Source organism: Zalophus californianus, chromosome 6 (genome assembly GCF_009762305.2).
Source record: "Zalophus californianus isolate mZalCal1 chromosome 6, mZalCal1.pri.v2, whole genome shotgun sequence".
Classification (NCBI taxonomy): Eukaryota; Metazoa; Chordata; class Mammalia; order Carnivora; family Otariidae; genus Zalophus; species Zalophus californianus.
The window spans coordinates 114,647,644-114,669,019 of NC_045600.1; the positions used below are offsets into that span (position 1 = coordinate 114,647,644).

At 59.4% G+C, this 21,376-nt stretch overlaps 1 protein-coding gene across 9 annotated transcripts in view; it reads left to right on the top strand.

Annotated features, from left to right (window-relative positions):
* Positions 1–21,063, top strand: part of LINGO1 (leucine rich repeat and Ig domain containing 1) — a 189,732-nt gene extending 168,669 nt beyond the window's left edge. For 7 of the 9 annotated variants that reach the window (XM_027570673.1, XM_027570674.1, XM_027570675.1 and 4 more), the window contains one exon: positions 18,171–21,063. In XM_027570673.1, the coding sequence (XP_027426474.1) occupies positions 18,183–20,027 (1,845 nt within the window). In that variant the 5' untranslated portion in view covers positions 18,171–18,182 and the 3' untranslated portion in view covers positions 20,028–21,063. Of the gene's footprint in view, positions 1–1,677; positions 1,850–3,400; positions 3,908–18,170 lie in introns of those variants that run through there. The other 2 variants (XM_027570682.1, XM_027570672.1) reach the window with 2 other exon arrangements.
* Positions 21,064–21,376: the final 313 nt, after the last annotated feature.

Below are 21,376 nucleotides of genomic sequence, written 5' to 3' on the forward strand. Positions count from 1 at the left end.
ACTGAGCTTCAAAGCCCAGCTCTGCCTCTTACACAGTGAACTTGGGCAAGACATCAGCCCTCCCCAGAGCCTCAGTTTTTCATCTGTACAGTAGGGATAGCAATACCAGTCTTGAAGGGCAAAGTATGTTAAGTATAGCTCAGAGCCTGGCTTACAGTAGGGGCTGAGTAAAGGTTCGAGGGCCCTGTCCCCTCCTTCAGAGTCCTCTGGCAGACCCGCTCCAGTTTCTATGCTTTGCTGTTCTCACTCAGGCCATGGCAGGCTGGCTTCTTCTTCTGGCCATCAGTTCCTGCTTTATTGGGACTTGCTGAATTTTCACTCTGAAGCCAGGATCTGCTGTGTGTCCACTCGTGAGACAGGTAGGTTGAGGCCTGCTCCTGGGAGCTCCTAGTCTGAGGACAGAGAGAGAGGAGACTGGGGCCTTACTTCTAAGGCCATTTTAGTTTGGGGAGGGGAGACAGGAATAGATGAGAATGGTCTCAGTTTGGTCTTGAAGCACGAGTGGAAACCAGGCAGAGGGCACACCATGCAGGTGGATCAGCAAGGACTAAGGCTTGAAAGTGTGGGAACATTCTTCAGCTGTAGCTCCAGCCTATAATCCCCCTGGTTGTGTCGGTTAAGCCGTGGGCCAGGCCACTCCAATGTTTCACATTCTCCATGGCCCTGGGATCCCTGAGAGGGCTCTGCTGGGCACCACCCCACCAGCAGGAGCTGAGAGATGCCTGTTCCACAGCTCATGCAGAGACATCTGACTGGGTGAGGACCCAGTGACAGGCCTCCCCACCCTTTTATGGGGTCTTTGGGTGACAAGGCCAGCAGCCTGCACTCCCACCAGGCCCAGGCTGGACCCTTTTCTCCGAGTTCTTCCCCCATCTCCTCCCCCACCCCATTGTCTCCATTGGTGAAGTAAGAGAGGGAGTTATTTCTTTTGGAGAGACAGGCAAGGGGGAATGGCCCGGATACCGTGTATAATGGAGAAAATAAGGCTGCGGGTCAGTTCCAGACAAGGCTCTTTGGTCACCCCTGCTGCCTCAAGGCGCAGAGGGATAATGGTGGGCCCCAGAAGGCCCCACCCCCGGACGCCGACTTCCTTAGCCAGCATCTGGGGCTTGGGGGTGGGGGCAGTGGGCTCTCCCCCATTTCTCCTCCGAGATCACTGAGGCTGGGAGCAGGTGAGTCGGGGGCGGAGATGCCGTGGCCGCGCTGTGCCTGCGTCAGTCGCCGCACCAGGAATAGCCCCCGCCCCCGCCCCCGCCCCCCAGCGGGTCTGCGCGCCCGGCGGGCGCCTGGCGGAGCCTTTACGCAGCAGCTAGAGAGCGTCTATTCCTGTCGGGCTGGTGGGAGGAGGCGGCGCAGGAGGGCGGGAGCTCACGGGTAACTCACCAGCAGCCGGGGTGGGGGAGCTGGGGAGTCTGGGAAGGGGGTCCAGGCAGCAGAGAGTTGAGGGACCAGGGAGCCGCCTGCGCCGGGCTCTTGAGAGAGACGAGGACACCTGTGCCGCCTCCCCTCTTCCCCGCCCACCTGTAAGTCCCTCTGCCAAGCCTGCCCCCTACTGGTTTACTCAGCCCTGGAAGGCGATTCAAATTCCCATTCCAGGCTTTACTCTCTGTGTGACCGCAGGCAAGGCATGTAATCTCTCTGAGCCTGGGCTTCCTTCTCTCCGTCCCGGGGGAACAACAGCGCCTCCTCAGAGGTTTGTTGGAGGATGAAGGGAGAGCGTACAGCATCCGCACCTGCTAGGCCTAGGATAAGAATGGACACGGGACGGTTTTTCAGGCAGGACTGTCCAGACCAGTGGTGTGGCAGTGAGACTGAGAAGTACCCGGAATCTGTTTAGCTGGAACAGAAGGTCTGTGCAACTCTTTGGGCTGTGTGTGTGAGGCTGAACAGTGGAGATGGGAGATGGTGTTGGGGTTCAGGGGAGACTGGGAGCCCCACCATGCCAGTCAGGTATCTGCAATGAATGTCAGGCAGGCTCTGCTGGGGGAGGGGGACACTGGCAGCAGGATCCCGGGGTTTGTCTCAGAGACTGAGAGGCCTTGGGTCAGTCTCCTCTTCCCCAGCCTCAGTTTCCTTCTCCGCCTGTCAGAACCCCTACCCTGTGGGCTCACGGTGTCAGGAGCACTAATGTGCTAATGGGATGCACTCTCAGTAGTGGAGAAGGGTGGAATGTGCCAGGTGGTGTCAGCATTGATGGTTATTCTAATCAAATTAACTTAGTGTTAAAGGGCATCTGGCTTCAAGGAGATGGAGGGGACGTAGAAGGAGGTGAGATCCTAAGGGTGGTAGTCCACTCTGCAGACTGCCAAGACAGTTGATCCTCCCTATTTGCTGATCAAGGAGGATCTGGCTCTCTGAGGAGAGGTCCCATTCTCTAGGCCCATCTGAGTGTGTGGCCCTAGCCCAGGATCCTCTGGATCACTGGGATCAAAGTGAGGGATAGCCATACCCAGACTCAGGCTCTTCACTGCCCTCTGCTGGTGCGTGGGTGCCGTGCCCGTGGCCGGAGCCGGCCATAGCGGCCTGCTGCCCTCTGCTGGACAGGAAGCCGGGTTGGGCGGGGATCCGGGCTGCAAAGGGCCGGGCAAGACCCCGCTTGGGGTAAAGCCGCCGAGCTGGGGCGCCTTCCTCTCGGTCCCCCCCGGAGCTGCCCTCTCTGCCTGCCTGGCCCCAAGGCCGCCAGAGTGTGGGCCCTACAGAGATTCGCGGACATTTGGAGAAGAGGGGCAGGACAGAGGCTCCGGGCCTGACCCTTCCCACGCCGTCCTCCAAACAACCCTGGCTGGGTGGGGAGCCTTGCCCGTTCACGTGCGTGTGTCCGTCCACACGGCAGTGTGCAATGACCCTGGTCAACACGTGTGAATACATTCACGCGCTCACGTGCACACGCATGTGGCCACACAAGAGGGTGCGTGCACCCTCTGAGTGTGCAACTCAAGGAGGACCGTAGTCCGGACTCCCCTGGGTCGGCCTAGCCCGGGATTCGCCCAGAGCTCGGGACTCGGAGGGGCGCGGCCGGTGCGGGGCCGGCGCTCCGGGGCGCAGGCTCAGGCGCGAGCCTGGCGCGCCCCTCGCCAGCGTCCCCTCTGCCAGTTTCGCTGCCCCATCGGTGCAGGGCAGTGGTTGGGGCGCTCCTCGCTCTCCGCCCCCTCCGCTGAAAGAAGACGAGCCCCCGGCCCCCCCCCCCCCCTTGGTTTTGCGGCCGCGCCTTCTCCTCCCCCGCCCGGCTCCCGCCGCTCCTTGCTCCCTCCCTCCCTCCCTCGGTCCCTCCTCCCTCCCCGGCTCGCTCCTCGCTCCTCGCGTTCCCTCCCCGCGCCGCGGCAGAGCGCGGAGCCCGGGCGGGAGCCGGTGCGGGAGCCGGAGCGGGCGACCGGCGACAGCGCAGGTGGCAGCGGCGGCGGGTCCCGGCCCCGGGCCCGGAGCGCGCGGAGTCCCCACCCGCGCCGCTCCGGCCCCTCTCCCGCCGCGGGGCTCCGAGCAGCATGCGGGGCCGCTGCCTGCCGGCCTCAGCCCTGGCCCCGGCCCCGCTGCGGAGCGCGCCCGGCCTCGACCCCGGCCCCAGCGGCAGAGGCGGCGGTGGCGGCGGCTCCAGGTCGGCTCGGGGCGCAGAACCAGGCTCGCCGAGTCCGCATCGCGCGCCCTGAGCGCGCCCGCCCCTCCGCCCGCCGGGGCCGCGGCCTCACGCCTCTCCACTCCCGCGCCCTTGCCCCGGCCCCGGCTCGGGTCCCACCCGCGTGGGGCAGACAGACGGACAGACAGCCCCGCGAGGGCGCGCGGACTGCCGGGCGGAGGTGTCGGACGAGGAGGAGGAGACGGAGGAGGGGGCTGGGCAGGGGCTGAAGCCCGGCGGGGGAGACATGCGATTGGTGACCGAGCCGAGCGGACGGACGGTGCGCCCGAGATGCAGGTGAGCCCGGCGGCCGCGGCCCAGCCCCGCGCGGGCAGCCCCGCGGCGAGCTCCCGTGGGGGCCGCCGTTGGCCCGGCTGCGCCCTCCTGGGGCTGCGGGGCACCCCAGCGCCACCAGATTCCCCTTTGGGGTCGCACCCTCCTCAAGCCTCAGAAATGAAGATTCTTCCTTTCTCGTTCCTCCCACCCCACCAAATTCCATGTTGGCTAGCTGGGACGCCGGAACTGTGGAGGGCGGACCCGCCAGGGTCCCAGCCGTGCTTGCCCCCCCCCCCCCCGCCTCATGCCCCCTCCCTTCTGAGCGCTATTCATCCTGGACGGTAAGCCCCTTGCTCAGCGGGTGGCTGCACCTCTCCACAGATCCCAGATACTGCCAGGCAGCCCTGGCCAGCACCAGGCACCGGCTCGCTGGTGGATGCCGGTCTGGGACCAGTTTTCTCCACAGCCTTCAGCCTGGGCACCAGCTCCCTCCCCTGACAAGAGCAACCCCTTTCCTGCTTTGGCCCGAGGATTGGGAGGAAAGGGGAATTGGGGGGTGGGGAGAGTGCAGGGGAGGGAGTTGGGGTTGTGGAGGACTCAGGAACCCTTTAGGGGCCTCCCTTTGTCTGTCTCCGGCCCCGGTTTCTCACCTCCTCCTGCCCCACTTTTCGTTCTCAGGCAGGCGGTGGGAGGTGGGGACCAGCTGAGAAAAGGGAGGTGAGAAGGGAGCGTCCTGTTCTGCCTCCCCACCCTCTTGTGAGGTGGCCGAGCTCCCCCCCCACCCGCCGCCCCAGATGTGTCCCTCCAGGTGGCTTCCACTTTGGGGAGGGGTGGGGCCAGGCCCAGTGGGCTGTCCCCTCCCTGTTCCTGACCTGGGTCCCAGCCCAGCCCCATTCAGCCCTGGTTATACTGGAGGCATCCCCTTTGTTCTCCGAGGTCCTGGGCTCAGGGTGGGGGAGAAGGGGCATGTGGGAGGTGCCCTGCCCCACCTGCCCTGAGGTGGGGGGCAGTACCATCTGGGCTAGCCCCTTCCAGGGGCCAGCCCAGCCCACCATCAGTCTTCCTTTGCTTGGCTTGGGCAGCCTGAGGGTGCGCAGCCCAGCCTGGCCCACGGCTCCGGGCTCAGCCCTGGTGGTCATTATGCCAACAGCTCCAACACTGGTGTCTCCCATGCCCAGGGAGCAATGAGCCGGGGCACCCAGGCGGCAAAGCGCCTGGGGCTTCCCCACATCCAGCAAGGAGTGCGGGTGAGGGAAGGGAGGGTCACCCTTTGTCCTTGTGTGGACCTGGTCTGCCGGGTGGGACCAGGGACTGTGCTGTGCTGGGACAGCTTGCCTGCTTTCTCCCCATTGCCTGAGGCAGGAGAGAGAGGATGAAGTGGCAGAGGGGAGAGGCCAAGAACTCCTTGGAGCCCAGGTAGGGACTCCTGGCAGCACCTGATGCCCCCACTAGAGGGGCGTTTAGCAAAGGTGAGGGCGGGCCCCCTGTGATGTGCTTGCTGTCTCCGTCCCCTCCCCCACCTCCTGCCAATTTAAGCGTGAGATTGGCCTTGGGTAGGGCTTGGTCAAGGCTGCAGGGCTCCCCAGGGCCTGGAGTTAGAGAAGGTCCTCAATCCCAGGGGCCAGATTTGGGGGGATGGGTGTGTGCTCAAAGCCCAGGAATCTTGGCTTGTGGGCAGAGGGCCCTGTGTGCCTGGAGGGAAGTGGAGAGACTATTGTGCCCCTTGCGGGAGTCCTCTGATTCTAGTGGTCAGCTGCTGCACCCCCTGCCTCTGAGCACTCATGTTGCCCTTTACTAGATACTGTTTTCTAAAACTCAGAATTTCAGAGAGACACCAGAAGAAAAAAAAAAAAGGACCCAAAACCCTCTTGTGTGTGGGTCTTTGTTCAGCATAAAGCGAGACAGGATCCCTGGTACCAGGGATGGCTCATCTGGTACCATCTCCAGGTGCCTCCCAGAGCAAATGGCTGGTGGATCGCGACCGGGGCCAAGGGTGCATTCCTGTGGAGAAGTGAGGCACTGCAGTGATTTCCACAGGGTCCCGCGGAGGCGCGAGGCAGTGTGTCGGAGGGTCCTGTGGGGCCAGTGAAAGGCCAGGGAGGGGAGGCCGTAGACGATGGTGCTTTCAAAGTCGGAGCCTTAGCCTGTTAGCCAGGGTCTCTTGGTTCTGCTGCCCTCTGTGTGGCACTCTGTGGACAGATGGTGCCTTCCAGTCCCAGGGTCTCCTCCCCCCTTCCCAGTGATTACCCACTGATGGATCTCTGGTCTCTTCCACCAGTTCCTCTACCTACCCCCCATCACCTGTCTTGGTCCAACATCCCTACCCAGAGGCCCTCCCCTCCTCTCCTCGCCTCTACTCAGGGAAGTCTCCCCAACTGCTCCAAGTTACTGATCCTCCACCTCCAGGCACCCACAGTGAAGACCCGCACTGGTTTGTACTTAATATTGTACCAGCCAATTAATTCCTGTGTTTATTCTACACATCCTGGCTGAGCTGTCTGTTTAGCCCTGGACTAGGCCCTCTTCGGGCTTCCGTGGATTACCTTGAACGTTCAACCCTGGGGAATCATGTACCCACCCGCTGGGCTCCCCTGCTTGGCCCCCAGGATAAGGAAGACACTGGGTGGCACTGGGGAGCAGCTCTTGGCTGGTGGCAAGGACCACCTGGAGGGGACACAGTGTCCTCTGCCTGTATGGATGGCCAGAGCTAAGTGACGTCAAGGGTGCCCAGGTAGTATACTTAGTAGCACACCCAGGCACTCAGAGAAGGATGGGATTTGTTTGGGGGAGGTTGAAGTAGTCAGGGGTCCTCCAGAAAGAGAGAGACTGAGTGGGTCCTCAGGTGGTAGCAGACTTTGCAGAGACACAGAAACCAGGGGATTCCATAATTGGAAGGGTTCTTAGTAAAAAGAGTGTGGTAAGGCAAGTTTATTTCCAAATGCATTTGAGGCATTCTTGATAGTGACTTTTGTTTATGCATTGTGCGAATGAATGACCATCCTTGGGTGCTGTGGGCCCGGGAGAGCTGTGCTGACAACAACCTCCTCCTCGTGTGTACTTGGTTCCTTTAATGTCACTTTGTAGTGAACTTACTGAGTGTGGACCCTGGAGCCAGATGCCTGGGTTCAGACCTCTGCTCCACCTCTGCCTAGTTCCTTAATCTCGCCAGGCCTCAGTCTTACCCATAAAGTGAGGAAAGCAAGGGTATTTACCTCTAGGGCCAGCAGGAGGATTAAGTATGCTAATATATGCAAAGCATTTAGAACCACGCCTAGTACACAGTAAGCTCCCAAGAAACGCTAAGCTACTCATAATTTATATCGGTGGTGTGTTCTTAGTCTTTTCCCTGTAGCTGGTACAGAGATTTGATTTTATAGCTGAGAAAAGGGAGAGAGCCAGAGAGGTGGAATGACTTGCCCAAAGTTCCCAGCTCATAAGCGTGGTCTAGAATGCCTTCCTCCTGACCCCTGGGGCTCAGGGCTCACTCATCTGGGCATGGCCTGGTAATTGATTAATGTTTTTAGCATTAGTGATAATAATAATATTACAAATATGGCAGTACTGCTCCCCAACCTGAACACTAGTGCTCTAACAATGGTGTACATCTCCCATGAGCTTCCCCTCACTTTATTCCTTGGCCTCTTTCTCTGAGACGGCCACTATCCTATCTAGTTAGCATTCCCTTGCCTTTTTAAAATCATGTATTTTAATATATGGAAATTGTTCAGTTTGGGTTGCTTTTGAACTTTGTAAAAAGAACCTGAAACCAGATGCAGCCCTCTAGAATTTGCTTTTTTTCCCCCCTTCAACATCATATTCATAAGCTTCATCCATGTGGTTGTAAATAATGGTAGACATAGTTCATTCATTTTCACTGGTGCATAACGTTCTGCCATTTGAACCTACCACCATGTATTTATCATTCTTCTATGTGGCTTGTTCCCCTTTTGGTTCTTACAAACAATGCTGCCATGAACATTCTTGTCCTGTCTCCTGAGGCAACGTGCAGAGTGTCTCTGGGGCACACAGCTAGGAGCGGAATTGCTGGGCTGTAGGGCATATGCATATTCAGCTTTCCTAAAAAATGTGCCAAAGTGTTTTCCAAATTGGTTGGGCCATTTATGCTTCCTGCAGCAGGAGACCAGTGTCTCCATAGCTCCCACCCTCCCCAGTGCTTGGTGGGGTCAGCCGTCTTGGTTTTCACTGATTGATTGAGTGTAAAATGGTGTTACCTTATGGTCTTCATTTGCATTTCCAGAATTCAGGGTTTCTGGTATAGGAAATGGGGGTTGAGATGGGCAGCAGCCAGTGTGTTACAGATGCTTAGGAAGCGATTGTCCCTTTTGTCCCTCAGCATTCCCCAGTTAGTGGGGGTGCTGTTTCTATAAGCCTTGAGCTCAGGGATGGGCAAGGGCACTCAGGAGGACTCCCCAGGGAAGGGGGGGATGAAGGAGGAGCAAAGAGAGCTTACGTCCTGTACAATTAGAGCCCAAGGAACCCCAATGGTTCTGTGTTCACCTCCAGGATGGGCAGGGGTGGTCCTGGCTTGGGAGAGGGACAGAGCTTGTGTTTCATTATCTTAATAATGTGCAGCCCCCTGAAAACCCTGTCTCCACACCCTGGGGTCCAGCCTGGGGCTTGGCATTGGTGAGTACTTAATAAGAGTTTGGTGAGCTGGGGACTGAATACTGGATGAAAAAATGTGTATTTGTTCTTCCTTCATTCCCACCTCCTGGGGAGTCCTCCCTGATTGCTCTTGACCATTGAGTGAGTGATGGGGGGTGGCTGAGCAAGGTGGCTCCTGGGCCTTAGCAAAGTCCCCTCAGGTGGCCCTCAAGCCCCCTGCATCCCTGCAGAGGCTGAGAAGCTCGGTGCTGGCGAGGTAATTTGGAGCCACTCCCTCCACCATCCTGGTGCACCAACGATTGATTCCAGGCCCCTTTCCCCGCCTGGACCTGGGCCCCTGGAGCTGGTTAGAGAGGAGCGACAGGGCTGGTGGAATAATTATGCCTATTTCATGTGACACCCAAATTGATTGCCGCCAGGGTGACATTACCAGGGCATTGTTCCTTGTCTCCAACCTCTTATTACATGTTATTAGGGTGTGTGGTGTGTGTGTGTTTTTCTATTTTTTCCCCTTTCGGGGAATTAATCTCTCCCTGCCACCTCCTCTGCTTCCCTCTACAGAGAACCTGCTCGTGTCTCTGAGAGGGGGTGGGGGCCTGGCCAGCGTGCTTCCTCTGCCTGGCCCAGGCCCAGTAGGGCTATAGATGCAGTTAGGGAGGAGGGGGGTGGCCATCTCAAGTCCCTTTACGTAGATGTGAGTTTGGGGTGTCTCAGAGCTAAGAGGGGCTGCTGAGGTGTATATCCTAGCAGAGGGGTTTCCCACCAGTGTCCCTGCTTGCATACGTCTCCTGGCAGGCTACTCATCCACTACTGCTAAGGCAGATCTTCCATCCTGAGCCATCTGATCTTCCATTTGATTTCTCACCCTGAGCTGAATGGGCCTCCTGTGGGTTTTGACTCCACCCTCTTGGCCTGCATCAGGTTCTTTGCACTCTCCTCCTTGGGACACCCCTTAGAGATTTGCAGAGATGCCTCCCCCCAAGCCTGGGCTTCTCATGGGCATGCAGCCAGGCAATGACATCAGTTGCACCTGAGCAGAACTTAGCACCCGCCTGTGTCTGACCAGACAGGCTCACCACCTCTTGACTCTGATTTCGGTGTACAGTTGGAAAAATGGGTTTTGGCAAGGGGTTGGCCAAGATTCACTTGAGCAAAGAGGGCTTTGAATAGTCAGTGGTGGTAGAAGGGCGTTTTTATTTATAGTTTGCCTGTCCATGTTCTAAAAAGCTCACTGGACCTTGGTTTGGGATGTGTTGGGGTTGTTTTTAAATCTTTTCCCCCTTTTGAGGCAGAAATAACAAACCTTCACTTGCCCCTGATCTAGCCCCACCACGGTATCCTGGCAGTACGCTGAAGAGAGAAGGGGGCTGTAGTCGGGAGGCCGGGGTTCTTCCGAGGCCCTAACCCTGAGATGCTGTGGGACCTAGGACAAGACCCTGATGCTCTCGGGCCTCACTTCCCTCGCCTGTGTGGGGGTCTCTAGGGTTACCGTGCCTCTGGAGTCAGACAAGCTCAGGGAGCAGGAGAGAGGTGAACTAATGGCTTAGAGCCTCAGCTTCCTCATCCAGGAAGTGGGGTATGTGGTGAGGGTTGGTGGGGTCATTCTGCCAAGCACTCTGGGTGTGTTCAATCTAAACATCTCTTTTCTTCCTTCTCTTTGAACTCTCTGCCCCCAGCCCCAAGAGGGCACCGTGAAGTCTGCCCTCCCCTTCTCTGAGGAGTTTCGAGCCCTGGGACATGAAGCCGCTTGCCCACAGCCCTACAGCTCAGCAGGCCCTTGAACCCAAATCAGAGCAAGGCAGTGTAGTACGCAGGAGGGGTCAGACGGCCTTGGGCTCGGCACCTCAGGCCCCGTCCTAGCTCTGCCGTTCATCGCTGTACGATTCGTGGCAGGCTGCCCCACCTCTCTGTGCCTCAGTTCTTTCATCTGTAAAACGGGGATCATAATACTAATCTAATAAGATCGTTGTGAAGAGGAAACAAGCTCATGTTTGAGTTCATAGCCTGCTCGCCATGTGACCTTGAACAAGTTACAGAACCTCTTTGTGACCTTGAGCAAGTTACAGAACTTGTTTGTGCTTCTATTTTTTCCATCTGCCAAATGGGGTTAATGACACAGCGTACCTCAACAAGTTGTGGTGGGAGAGATGAATTTTTGTATGTAAAGTGCTTAGAATCATGCCTGGCACACGAAAGGCCCTCACCACCATCATGTTTATCAGGTCTCTGGCCTTCCAGTGCCCTGCTGGTTGCACCCCTGCCTGCTCCCTGCCCTGGTCCTCTGAGGCTGTGAGCTCCTTCTCTTTCCAACCTGGAGGCTGATGGCCCTCCCAGGTGGGGATTGGCTGGTTTCCAGGCCTCCAAAGCCTGAGATGCGCCCTCCTGAACTCTTTGCAAGGTAGAGGAGCCTTGAGGACTGGGGCGGTCAGGAAGGGATGAGGGGATCTGCCAGGCACCTCCCAAGATGGCCTGGGTGGTAGATTGAGCCGGAGACCTTCAGCAGTACCTTCTTGCCCCTGTGAGCCTAAGTTGGTGTTTTAGAGCCAGAGAGACGTGGGAAGGGAGAGGTAGTGGTACGGACATGAGTTTTCCTTGAGCCTCCTCAGGTCACCACATGGGTGCTTGCCTACCCCTCCTCAATTCTGGGACAGCTCCAATCCAAGGAGGGGTGCTCTTCACTCAGTTGGGCTCAGCACAGACAGTAAGTTTCCTAGAACCAGTGACTCCCTTCCACCCTCCCCAGGACAGCTCCTAGCTTCGCAGCTGGACTCTTCCCTCAGAACAAGCCTGTGAAGGGGCATCCAGGGCCAGAGTGGTCCAGGACTCACCCAAGGTCACACAGCAGGGCAGGTGTGCAGTGGGCCCTGACTGGATCCCCGGCGTGGGATCTGTGGGCCCAGTGCCCTTTGCTTCCTGAGAAGTGGCCTCCTCTAGGCCTTGCCCTACCCCTGCTCTTCTCCACCAAGCCGGCCACTCCTGGAGGGCAGAGCCTATATATAGAAGCCTTTAAACGCTAAGAGGCTTGGACAGTTAAAATTCATAATTTATCCTGAAAATGGCCTGGAGCTGTGGGCTGGCTGGGAGGCTGGCGGCTCGAGAGCAGTTCTGCTCCCGTTGGATGGGCTGTGGGGTAGGCAGGGGCATCCCGCCCTCAGGTGCGCGGGCTGGGTGCTTGCCCAGGGGCCACACAGGGGCAGCTGCCCTAGTGAACGGGCAGGCAGGCCCACTGTGCCCAGTCAGCAGCCTCCAACCTGGCGCGGCTGAGAGGCCGGCTGAGTGCCTGGCGGAGAGGCTTGAGTTTCCATGCAAACCTAAGGGATGGCGCTGGAGGCACTGGGCCAGGGAGGCTGTGGAGTGGTGGGAGGAGGGCGGCAGGCCCACACACCCACAGGGGCCACCCTCCCCTACACGCGCGCAGACACACACACACACACACGCACACACACACACACACACACACACACACACACACACACACACACACACACACAGCCTGCCCCCCAGGGGGCCCAGCAACTCTGCCAGAACCAAGAACAAGAGGAAAATAAAAAATTATACACGACAAAGGACATGACCTCAATTTTCTTCCACGTTGATTTTTTTTCCTCCCTGTGGGGGGGGGCAGCTGAAGGAGGAGGAGAAGGGAGAGGATAGGCCAAGGTAGGCAGAGCAGCCCAGGAGGAGACAGACGGAGGCTGCCGTGCTGCTCGCCCACTGGCCACACAGGCTGGCTCTCTCCTGCGGGAGCCCAGCCCGGGCACCAGACCCCTCCTCTCAGGGTTCCCTGTCCTCCTCCCACACGCCCTGGGCCAGGAGGCAGCCCCCGCCCGATTAGGCTGGCCAGGGACTGAGTTTCCCCCATTAGCAGCTCACACCTTCAACCATTATCAGCCATTCACACCTCAGCAGGGATTAGCCCTAGAAAGCCAGAATGGAGTGGCTTTAGAAGGAGCCCAGACCGATCAGGATTTGGGGTAGGAGAAAAGCAATTAGGAGTCCCTGGATGCTCTCCACCCCCCCCCCCACCCCCGCACACCTTGGTTTGCACCAAAAATGCACCCCCCTTCCCTTCTTGGCCTGTGGAGCCTGAGCTCAGGGGACGCCTCCTCCTCCTCCAGGAAGCTCTCGGAAGAGCCTAGACTAGGAGGGGCTGTTCTCAGGAACTGCCCCAGCCATTGTTTGACTGGCTCTCACTGCACCTTTGAGGGTGGCCGAGGTTTTATCAGCCCTGGCCCTACCCTGGGGGCTCTCAATCTGGGAGACCCAGAGGGGAGGCCCAGAAACTCCGACAGGGGAGAGGCAAGGGAGAGAAGCAAACACAGCAGATCACACACAGACCCCACAGAGATCCAGAGGGGGCTCCCAGGGGGGTGATCCCTTCTTGAGTTGGAGTCTGCAAGCCGAGCGGGAGGTCTCTGGGCACGTGGTGGGCAGCCAAGCAGTGCTGCAGAAGAAAGTCCCTGACCTGGGGTGACTGTTGAGGGCTTCCTAGGCAGACCTCCCTCCACCCCCACATCCACCCCCCCCCACGCCACCCCCCCCTCCCCCGCCGACACACTTCATCATTTCAAGACAGGGATCCAGTGGCTCCATGCCCTGGAGCTGAAGGTGAAGAAGGGACCTCAGGCAGGCAGGCGGGCACTGGGGGACAGGGCAAGTCAGGAGGAATCTGCCGGTTCCTTGGTCACTCCGCAGGAGTGCCTTCCCCTTTCTGGGACGGGCATCGTGAGCCCAGGAGCTCCGGGACTGGTAGCTGAGTCTGTGGGCCAAGCTCGCTCCATCTCCCCCCAACCCAGGCCGCCCCTACCTGCCCGCTGCCCCGGGTACCCATCTTTCTCCTCCGTTTTCTCTTCCTCTCTCTTCTCTTCCCTTTCTTTGCCGTGTGGCCCACTGTGTGTCTTCTCTATTTCTGTCACCTTTCCTCTCTCCTGCTCTTCTGCTCATTTCTGGGGGGCAGAGCTGGATGGGGCTGTAGGCAGACGTTCTGACACCCTCAGCCCCCTTCCCAGGTCAGCCGTCCCTCCTCACTCCCTCCTGCTGCAGACCCCGTCACAGACACGGAGCCTGTCAGGTCAGGGTGTGATGGTGCACGCCCGCCTCATGTCCACGTAGGGAGACAGCCCGCTGCAGGTGCTAAGGTCCCACAGCCGGGCTGCCCCCCAGAGGCCCTGGCCCCCAGCCATGGCGGCAGGCGGCTCCCTGCCAGGGACCTCATGCCCATGTGTGCTGGGGAGCCCTGCACTCCCTGCAGAACGCTGAGTGGGAACACCATGAAATATTGATACTCTAAACCTAAAATAACTAAACCTTTCATTCTGTGCTGCAGCCGACCCCGAGTTAGGTGAGATTTTAGCAGAGACAATGGCAACAGGCGCCGGAGGAAAAATTCAGCGTGTTCAGCATACACAGTTGAGGAAAGGCTTTTGTGGGGATTGGGGCACAGGGTGCCTACTTGCAGGTATCCAAGGACCGGTGCCTGCCTTGGGCCCGCGGCCTCACCCACTACCCTGACATGCCTGCCCCTCCCTGTGTGTCCAGAAGCATTCACAGCCTGCAGCTCTTGGGGCAGGCGAGTGGACCAGGAGGAATGGAGCTCTCTTGCCTCCTCATTTTGTGCCTAGGCCTGAGGGCAAATGAATTCCCTTTTGGAAGCCTGAGTTCTCGTCTGTAAAATGGCTCAAAAAACATACCTCTTTTGAAATCTACCTCATGAGATGGAGTGACCCCTGGCCTCCCTCCCAGGTGATCCCATGCCCCTCCTGTCCCCATCAGTCACCTGTCCCATCTTGAGCCTCACAGGGGACAGCCCCATGGTGAGACCTTTCAAGTAGATCCTTCCAGCCCCAGTGGAACTGCAGTTTGGGGCCTGAGCCCCCGCTCCTCTTCACCCCTAAGCAGGTTTGAGAATGTTGACTTTTTAGCTGGAAGAAGTCAGTGTCTGCTGTGGGTTCCCTCAGGGAGCCTGGAATCCACCCCTCACTGCACAGTGGAAGTAGACCAGAGAGGGCAGGCCGTGCCCGAGGTCACACAGCAGAGTGGCCTGTCTGGGAAGCAACGGAGCCAAGCAGTCATACCCTGGCATATGAGTGAGAGTGTGGTGGCGGCGCGGCACTCTGAGTGCAGGTTTGAGGGCTCAGCTCCCACCGCCGCTCCAGCACTGGGAGGGCTCAGGCTGCTGTGGGCTCTGAACATTGTGCCCCGGGCACGGCTCTCCCTTTGCCTGCCCGCCTGCCTGCCTTTGATGTTTATTCCTTTTGTATTTATTGGTCCAATTTTTAAACTCTTGCCTTGTGGGAAGCCCTTCAGGGGGCAGGGATCCAAAATAAAATGCTGATTAAAATGCATAAAACACTTCTCCTTTGCCATTGCAGGAGTAACCAGCAGGGTTCATGGTGCCAGAAAGGCAGGAGCAACATGGTGCGTGTCAGCAGCCCTGGTGACCCCTGTAGGCGCAGCCCTGTCCACACCCCTCGATGACAGGGACCCCATGGGGGTGTGAGACTGGGAGACTCGGGCCTGTGTGCCAGCTTGCGCAGGCATCTTAGCCGCTCCAGGCCTCAGTTCCGCCCCCCTTTCAGGACACCCACATGTAAAAGGTGGGGGATGAGGCAGTTTGGGGCCATGCCCTCCTGAAGCTGTCTTGGTCCTGTGGAGTATGGCCTGTTGTTGTGCGGGTCTCTCTGCCAGGTCGGGGTCAGGGGGTGGAGGGCGGAGGGCAGCCATGCAAGGCCATGCCAGTCAGCTTTTCCATCAACGGATTTGAATTCCCCCAGGTCCCTCACTGCTCACTCAGAGGGCCGTCAACCCCTGCAAAAGCTCTTGCATACGCTCTGTCTGTCCAAGAACATCACTGGGGGCTCTTCTGTGAGACACAAGCACCCATGACTGACCCAGCATTAAACATACAGGCACAGCGCCAAGTGCTGAGGCTTTGAAGCAGATTTCCCTCTTTGTTCAGGTTGCCAGGAAGCTCACCGCTTTCGTCATTATGCAGGACTTGGTGGTATTCTTCCCTTGTTGGCTTGCTTTATTGTTTTGTCGTCTTGTGGCATAATATTTTCTGTCAATTGGCTCAAGTGCTTTTTAGAATGAGGCGTGTGCTGTACAGCAGTTGCATAATGTCACTACTAATAAGTATAACATGCTTCGAAGTTATGGGAGATAGATGATTTCTGACTGCATAGGTTACAGATGGCTTCCTGGAGGAGGTGGCCTTTGGGAAAGGAGGTCACGGAGGCCGCTGGGGCAGGAGGCTGAGAGTGGTCTCCAAAAGGATGGTTTAGAGCCAGGACAAGGTGGGGACACCTGGTTGGCTTCATGGGGCAGACTAGTGGGAGATGTGAACATGGGTTGGGGGGAGGCAAGGTGGTGGTGGCTTTGAATGCCTTATTCTGGTGTGTGTGAGGGGTTTCTGAACATCTCAGGTGACCTGTGCCCTGGCTGTCCCCCCCTTGGTCCTCAGCCCCCTCTCCAGCAGCCCCCACCTCACCCACCAGCTCAGCTCTGAGCTGGGCGCCCAAAGTCCTGTTGACCTCCCCAGGTCCCCAGCCTCACTCCCACGCCAGCCCCAGCTGCCGGCCCAATTACGCATTGATCGCCTGTCAGGATGTTTGCTTTTCTGGTGGGTCACTGGAGCGTGTGTGATCGTGGGAAATGGCCTGGTGGGGGTGGGGTGGGGGAGGCCGAACCACAGAGTCCAGGGAGAGGATGAGAGGGGCTGAAGGGAGGGGGGTGGACAAAGCCACTGGGGATAGTGAAACCTTGCAGATTCCATAACATGTCAGTGACACCCAGAGCCCCCTCTGGTTAATCAGTCACTTAGTCCATCAACAACCCGGGAGCACCTGTCAGGCCTGGGAGGCCGCTGGAGCACCGGAAAGTGTGTGGCATGTCCTGCAGAGCAGAGCTCTGCTCCCAGATCCACCCCCTCTACGGGCTGGAGCCACAAGCTCTTTGAGCCCCTGTTGCCTGAAGGGGCGAATGGTGGGTGACAAGACCTGTGGCCTTGAAAGCAGAGGCTCTGTGCAGGTGTAGGAGTGGCGCTGGGAGAGTTGAGGTAGGGATGTGGGACCCCCCAGCCTGGGCTTCCCCTTCCTGCAGTGAGCCCCCCAGGCGCCATGCGTGTGGAGCGTCTGAACAGGCAGCAGTCGGGCTCTGGTTCAGCCCCCTGAGACCATCAGGCCCACCCTCTGGAGTTTGGAGAAGTCCAGACTCGTCCTCCTAGCCCCCTACTTGCCCTGCTGGGCCAGTTTCCCAGGCAGTGGCACAGAGGAGGGACAGAGGAGATGGGGAGGCAGTCTGGGCACAAGTAGGAACAGGTCGCCTTGCAACATGCTGGGAGAGAGTCATGGGGGGCTAGCTCCCGCACACCCCTTGCTTACTCCTCTTGCAGCCTGCACTCAAGCTGGGCCCCCCTCCTGGTGCCGTTACCCCTGTGACCGCCACCCAAGCCCTGCATGTTCCTCAGGACCCAGCTGTGATGAGCCTTGTGTCCTCAGGGCTGCAGCGGGGACTGGCCTCCAGCTACCGCCCGGCCCATGGCCCTGACTCTACCCAGCTCAGGCCACCAGCTGCACAGAACCCTGGCTCTAGGAGGGGCGTGATCGGAACCCCGAGACACAGACAGATGAAGTCTGATGGCCCTTCATCTCCCCCCATCTCCCCCTGGGGGTCAGAAAAATCTTCTCGGAGCAGTGGACATTAAATCAGGCCATGGAGATGGGGTTTCAACAGGCAGGGGAAGGGGCATTCCAGGAAGAAAGAACTGCAGGGACCAAGGTCAGGAACACTCATTCGCTGGGCCTTGAGCCCTGAGTTCGGAAGGCCAGGGTGGGGTCACAGCGGACCCAGAAGAAGGGGAGAGTCGGAGAGATTCCACGGGGCGGTGGGGGGGGCATCAGGGCAGAGTCCCAGCTTTCTGGCTGGGGAGCCCGCCACTGATCAGGAAAGCCCACTGGGAAGCAGATTCATGAACACTGACAGGTGCCACTGGGTTTGCTGATATCCCAGGGCTCTTGGGCTGGGGTTCAACTGCAGTGCCAGTGAGGAGGGGGCCATGGTGCCTGGGGAAGCTGAGGCTGAGAGGGTGGCCCCCAGCAGCGGCAGAAGCCCTGGCCCGGCAGGCTGGGGACCAGACATACTCCTCCGCAGGCTGTTCCCGGAGGCTTCAGCCTTTGAGCCCCTTTGATTCCCTCTGTGAGCCCTGAGGGCAACTCAGCAGGTCTGGCTTTATCCCTGATGAGCACCAGGGGAAGCTGAGGCTCAGGGTTTGCGGTGGGGTATGGGATGCATGCCTGGATCACGTTGCCTATGAAACATAAAATGTAAAGGAGGTGGATGCCACCTGGGGTGCCAATACCAGGCTCCTCTTCAGGGCACCCCACCCCCCATCCCAGGGATGCTGGGGAATTCCTTTGGGAGGGCTCTGGGCAGGGTCAGGAGCATGGAGGAATCAGCATGGGGTGGCAGGAGACTCTCTGGCCTCGGCATCTGGACCTCACTCTGGGGTCCCGGGCTAGTGTCCTGTGCCACTCTGGGCCCCCCACCCCCCGCTCTCTGTGTCAGGGACCCCCTGACAAGGCAGGAGGCCCCAGGGTGGGGCCGGCCAAACGCTGTCCCCTAACCATCGCTTCTGTCCTGTGCTTGCTCCTGGCTGCAGGTGAGCGAGAGGATGCTGGCGGGGGGCGCGAGGAGCATGCCCAGCCCCCTCCTGGCCTGCTGGCAGCCCATCCTCCTGCTGGTGCTGGGCTCGGTGCTGTCAGGCTCGGCCACCGGCTGCCCGCCCCGCTGTGAGTGCTCGGCCCAGGAGCGTGCCGTGCTCTGCCACCGCAAGCGCTTCGTGGCAGTTCCTGAGGGTATCCCCACCGAGACCCGCCTGCTGGACCTGGGCAAGAACCGCATCAAGACGCTCAACCAGGACGAGTTTGCCAGCTTCCCGCACCTGGAAGAGCTGGAGCTCAATGAGAACATCGTGAGCGCCGTGGAGCCCGGCGCCTTCAACAACCTCTTCAGCCTGCGGACGCTGGGGCTGCGCAGCAACCGGCTGAAGCTCATCCCCCTCGGCGTCTTCACGGGCCTCAGTAACCTGACCAAGCTGGACATCAGCGAGAACAAGATCGTCATCCTGCTGGACTACATGTTCCAGGACCTGTACAACCTCAAGTCACTGGAGGTCGGCGACAACGACCTTGTCTACATCTCCCACCGGGCCTTCAGCGGCCTCAACAGCCTAGAGCAGCTGACGCTGGAGAAATGCAACCTGACCTCCATCCCCACCGAGGCGCTGTCCCACCTGCACAGCCTCATCGTCCTGAGGCTCCGGCACCTCAACATCAACGCCATTCGGGACTACTCCTTCAAGAGGTTGTACCGGCTCAAGGTCTTGGAGATCTCCCACTGGCCCTATTTGGACACCATGACACCCAACTGCCTCTACGGCCTCAATCTGACCTCCCTGTCCATCACCCACTGCAACCTGACCGCTGTGCCCTACCTGGCCGTGCGCCACCTGGTCTATCTCCGCTTCCTCAACCTCTCCTACAATCCCATCGGCACCATCGAGGGCTCCATGTTGCATGAGCTGCTGCGGCTGCAGGAGATCCAGCTGGTGGGCGGGCAGCTGGCCGTGGTGGAGCCCTACGCCTTCCGCGGCCTCAACTACCTGCGCGTGCTCAACGTCTCGGGCAACCAGCTGACCACCCTGGAGGAGTCGGCCTTCCACTCGGTGGGCAACCTGGAGACGCTCATCCTGGACTCCAACCCGCTGGCCTGTGACTGCCGGCTCCTGTGGGTGTTCCGGCGCCGCTGGCGGCTCAACTTCAACCGGCAGCAGCCCACGTGCGCCACGCCCGAATTCGTCCAGGGCAAGGAGTTCAAGGACTTCCCCGACGTGCTCCTGCCCAACTACTTCACCTGCCGTCGCGCCCGCATCCGGGACCGCAAGGCGCAGCAGGTGTTCGTGGACGAGGGCCACACGGTGCAGTTTGTGTGCCGGGCGGACGGCGACCCGCCGCCCGCCATCCTCTGGCTCTCGCCCCGCAAGCACCTGGTTTCGGCCAAGAGCAACGGGCGACTCACAGTCTTCCCCGACGGCACGCTGGAGGTGCGCTACGCCCAGGTGCAGGACAACGGCACGTACCTGTGCATCGCGGCCAACGCGGGCGGCAACGACTCGATGCCAGCCCACCTGCACGTGCGCAGCTACTCGCCCGACTGGCCCCATCAGCCCAACAAGACCTTCGCTTTCATCTCCAACCAGCCGGGCGAGGGAGAGGCCAACAGCACCCGAGCCACCGTGCCTTTCCCCTTCGACATCAAGACCCTCATCATCGCCACTACCATGGGCTTCATCTCTTTCCTGGGCGTCGTCCTGTTCTGCCTGGTGCTGTTGTTCCTCTGGAGCCGGGGCAAGGGCAACACGAAGCACAACATCGAGATCGAGTACGTGCCCCGCAAGTCGGACGCGGGCATCAGCTCCGCCGACGCGCCCCGCAAGTTCAACATGAAGATGATCTGAGGACGGGGCGGGGGCGGGGGGCAGGGGCCCCCGGGGCAGGCCGGGCAGGGGAAGGGGCCTGGCCGCTGAGCACTCGCTCCTCAGTCCTTCCCGCCGCTCCCCTGGCCCTCCACACACATCCCTGTTCCCTGCGGCTCCCTCCCACCCCCCCCACCCCCTGCCGGCCCTCACCGCCTGCCCTCTGTCTACCAGGACCTCCGCAGGCCAGGCCTGGGGACCCCACCTGCACAGGGCCACACGTTGACAGACTGGAGTCAGAAGCCGACAGACCGACACGCGGCACAGTCAATAATTCAATAAAAAAAAGTTACGAACTTCCTCTGTAACTTGGGTTTCAATAATTATGGATTTTTATGAAAACTTGAAATAATAAAAAGAGAAAAAAAAAAACCTATTTCCTATAGCTAGTCGGAATGCAAACTTTTGACGTCCTGATTGCTCCAGGGCCCTCTTCCAACTCAGTTTCTTGTTTTTCTCTTCTTCCTCCCCGTCCTCCTTCTCTTCCTCCTTTCTCTTCTCTTCCCCTATGGGGAGGGATCACTCAGGAAAACAGGAAAGGAGGCTCCAGCACCCCCCTGCCCGGGCAGCTGACAGGAGCGGGCAGGGCGGCAGGTGCGGGCCCGGCTCCGGGCTGGCCGTCTGCAGGGAGCAGGCGGAGGAGACAGGGCTGCCTGGTGGGGGTGGGGGCTGGTGGCCAAGCCGCCGGGAAGCAGTACTGCCGGGGGTCGGGGGCCCGACTCGGGTGTGGCTGAGACTCTGGACAGGGGCTGGGGTCCTCCTGCAGGACGGCACAGTCAGTGCAGAGGGCCAGGAGCTGGAGGCGGGACCGAGGCCTAACTTCTGGTCCCAGCTCTGCCACTGACTTACTGTGTGGTTTCAGACAGGTCACTGACCCTCTCTGGGCCTCAGTCTCCGCATCTGTACAAATGGAAACGTGACCCCCCGCCCTGCCTACCTCACAGGGCTGTTGTGAGGAATTGATGAGATGATGTATGTGAAACACTTTGTAACCTGTAAAGCGCTGTGCACATGTGTGGGTGACTGTTCTCATTATGGTCATTATTATCTCACCATGGGGGGAGTGTGGGATCAGGCTTGGGGGCAGATCGGGGAAGGGCCGCTGGCTCCAGGGACTTGAAGAGGCTCCCCTTAGAACAGCGGCCCAGGCCGCCGCTGTCCGATAAGCCTAGCCGGGGCTCTGAAGAGTCATGGGTGTGGGAGCGGGGTCCACTGCACTGGAGGTGACCTGGAGGGTCAGACACCACCCCGCCCGCTCACACCAAACCGGGCCGCTCCAAACTCGGCCCTCGGAAGGGCTGTCCCAGATGACAGAATTGCCAAGGGCCAGT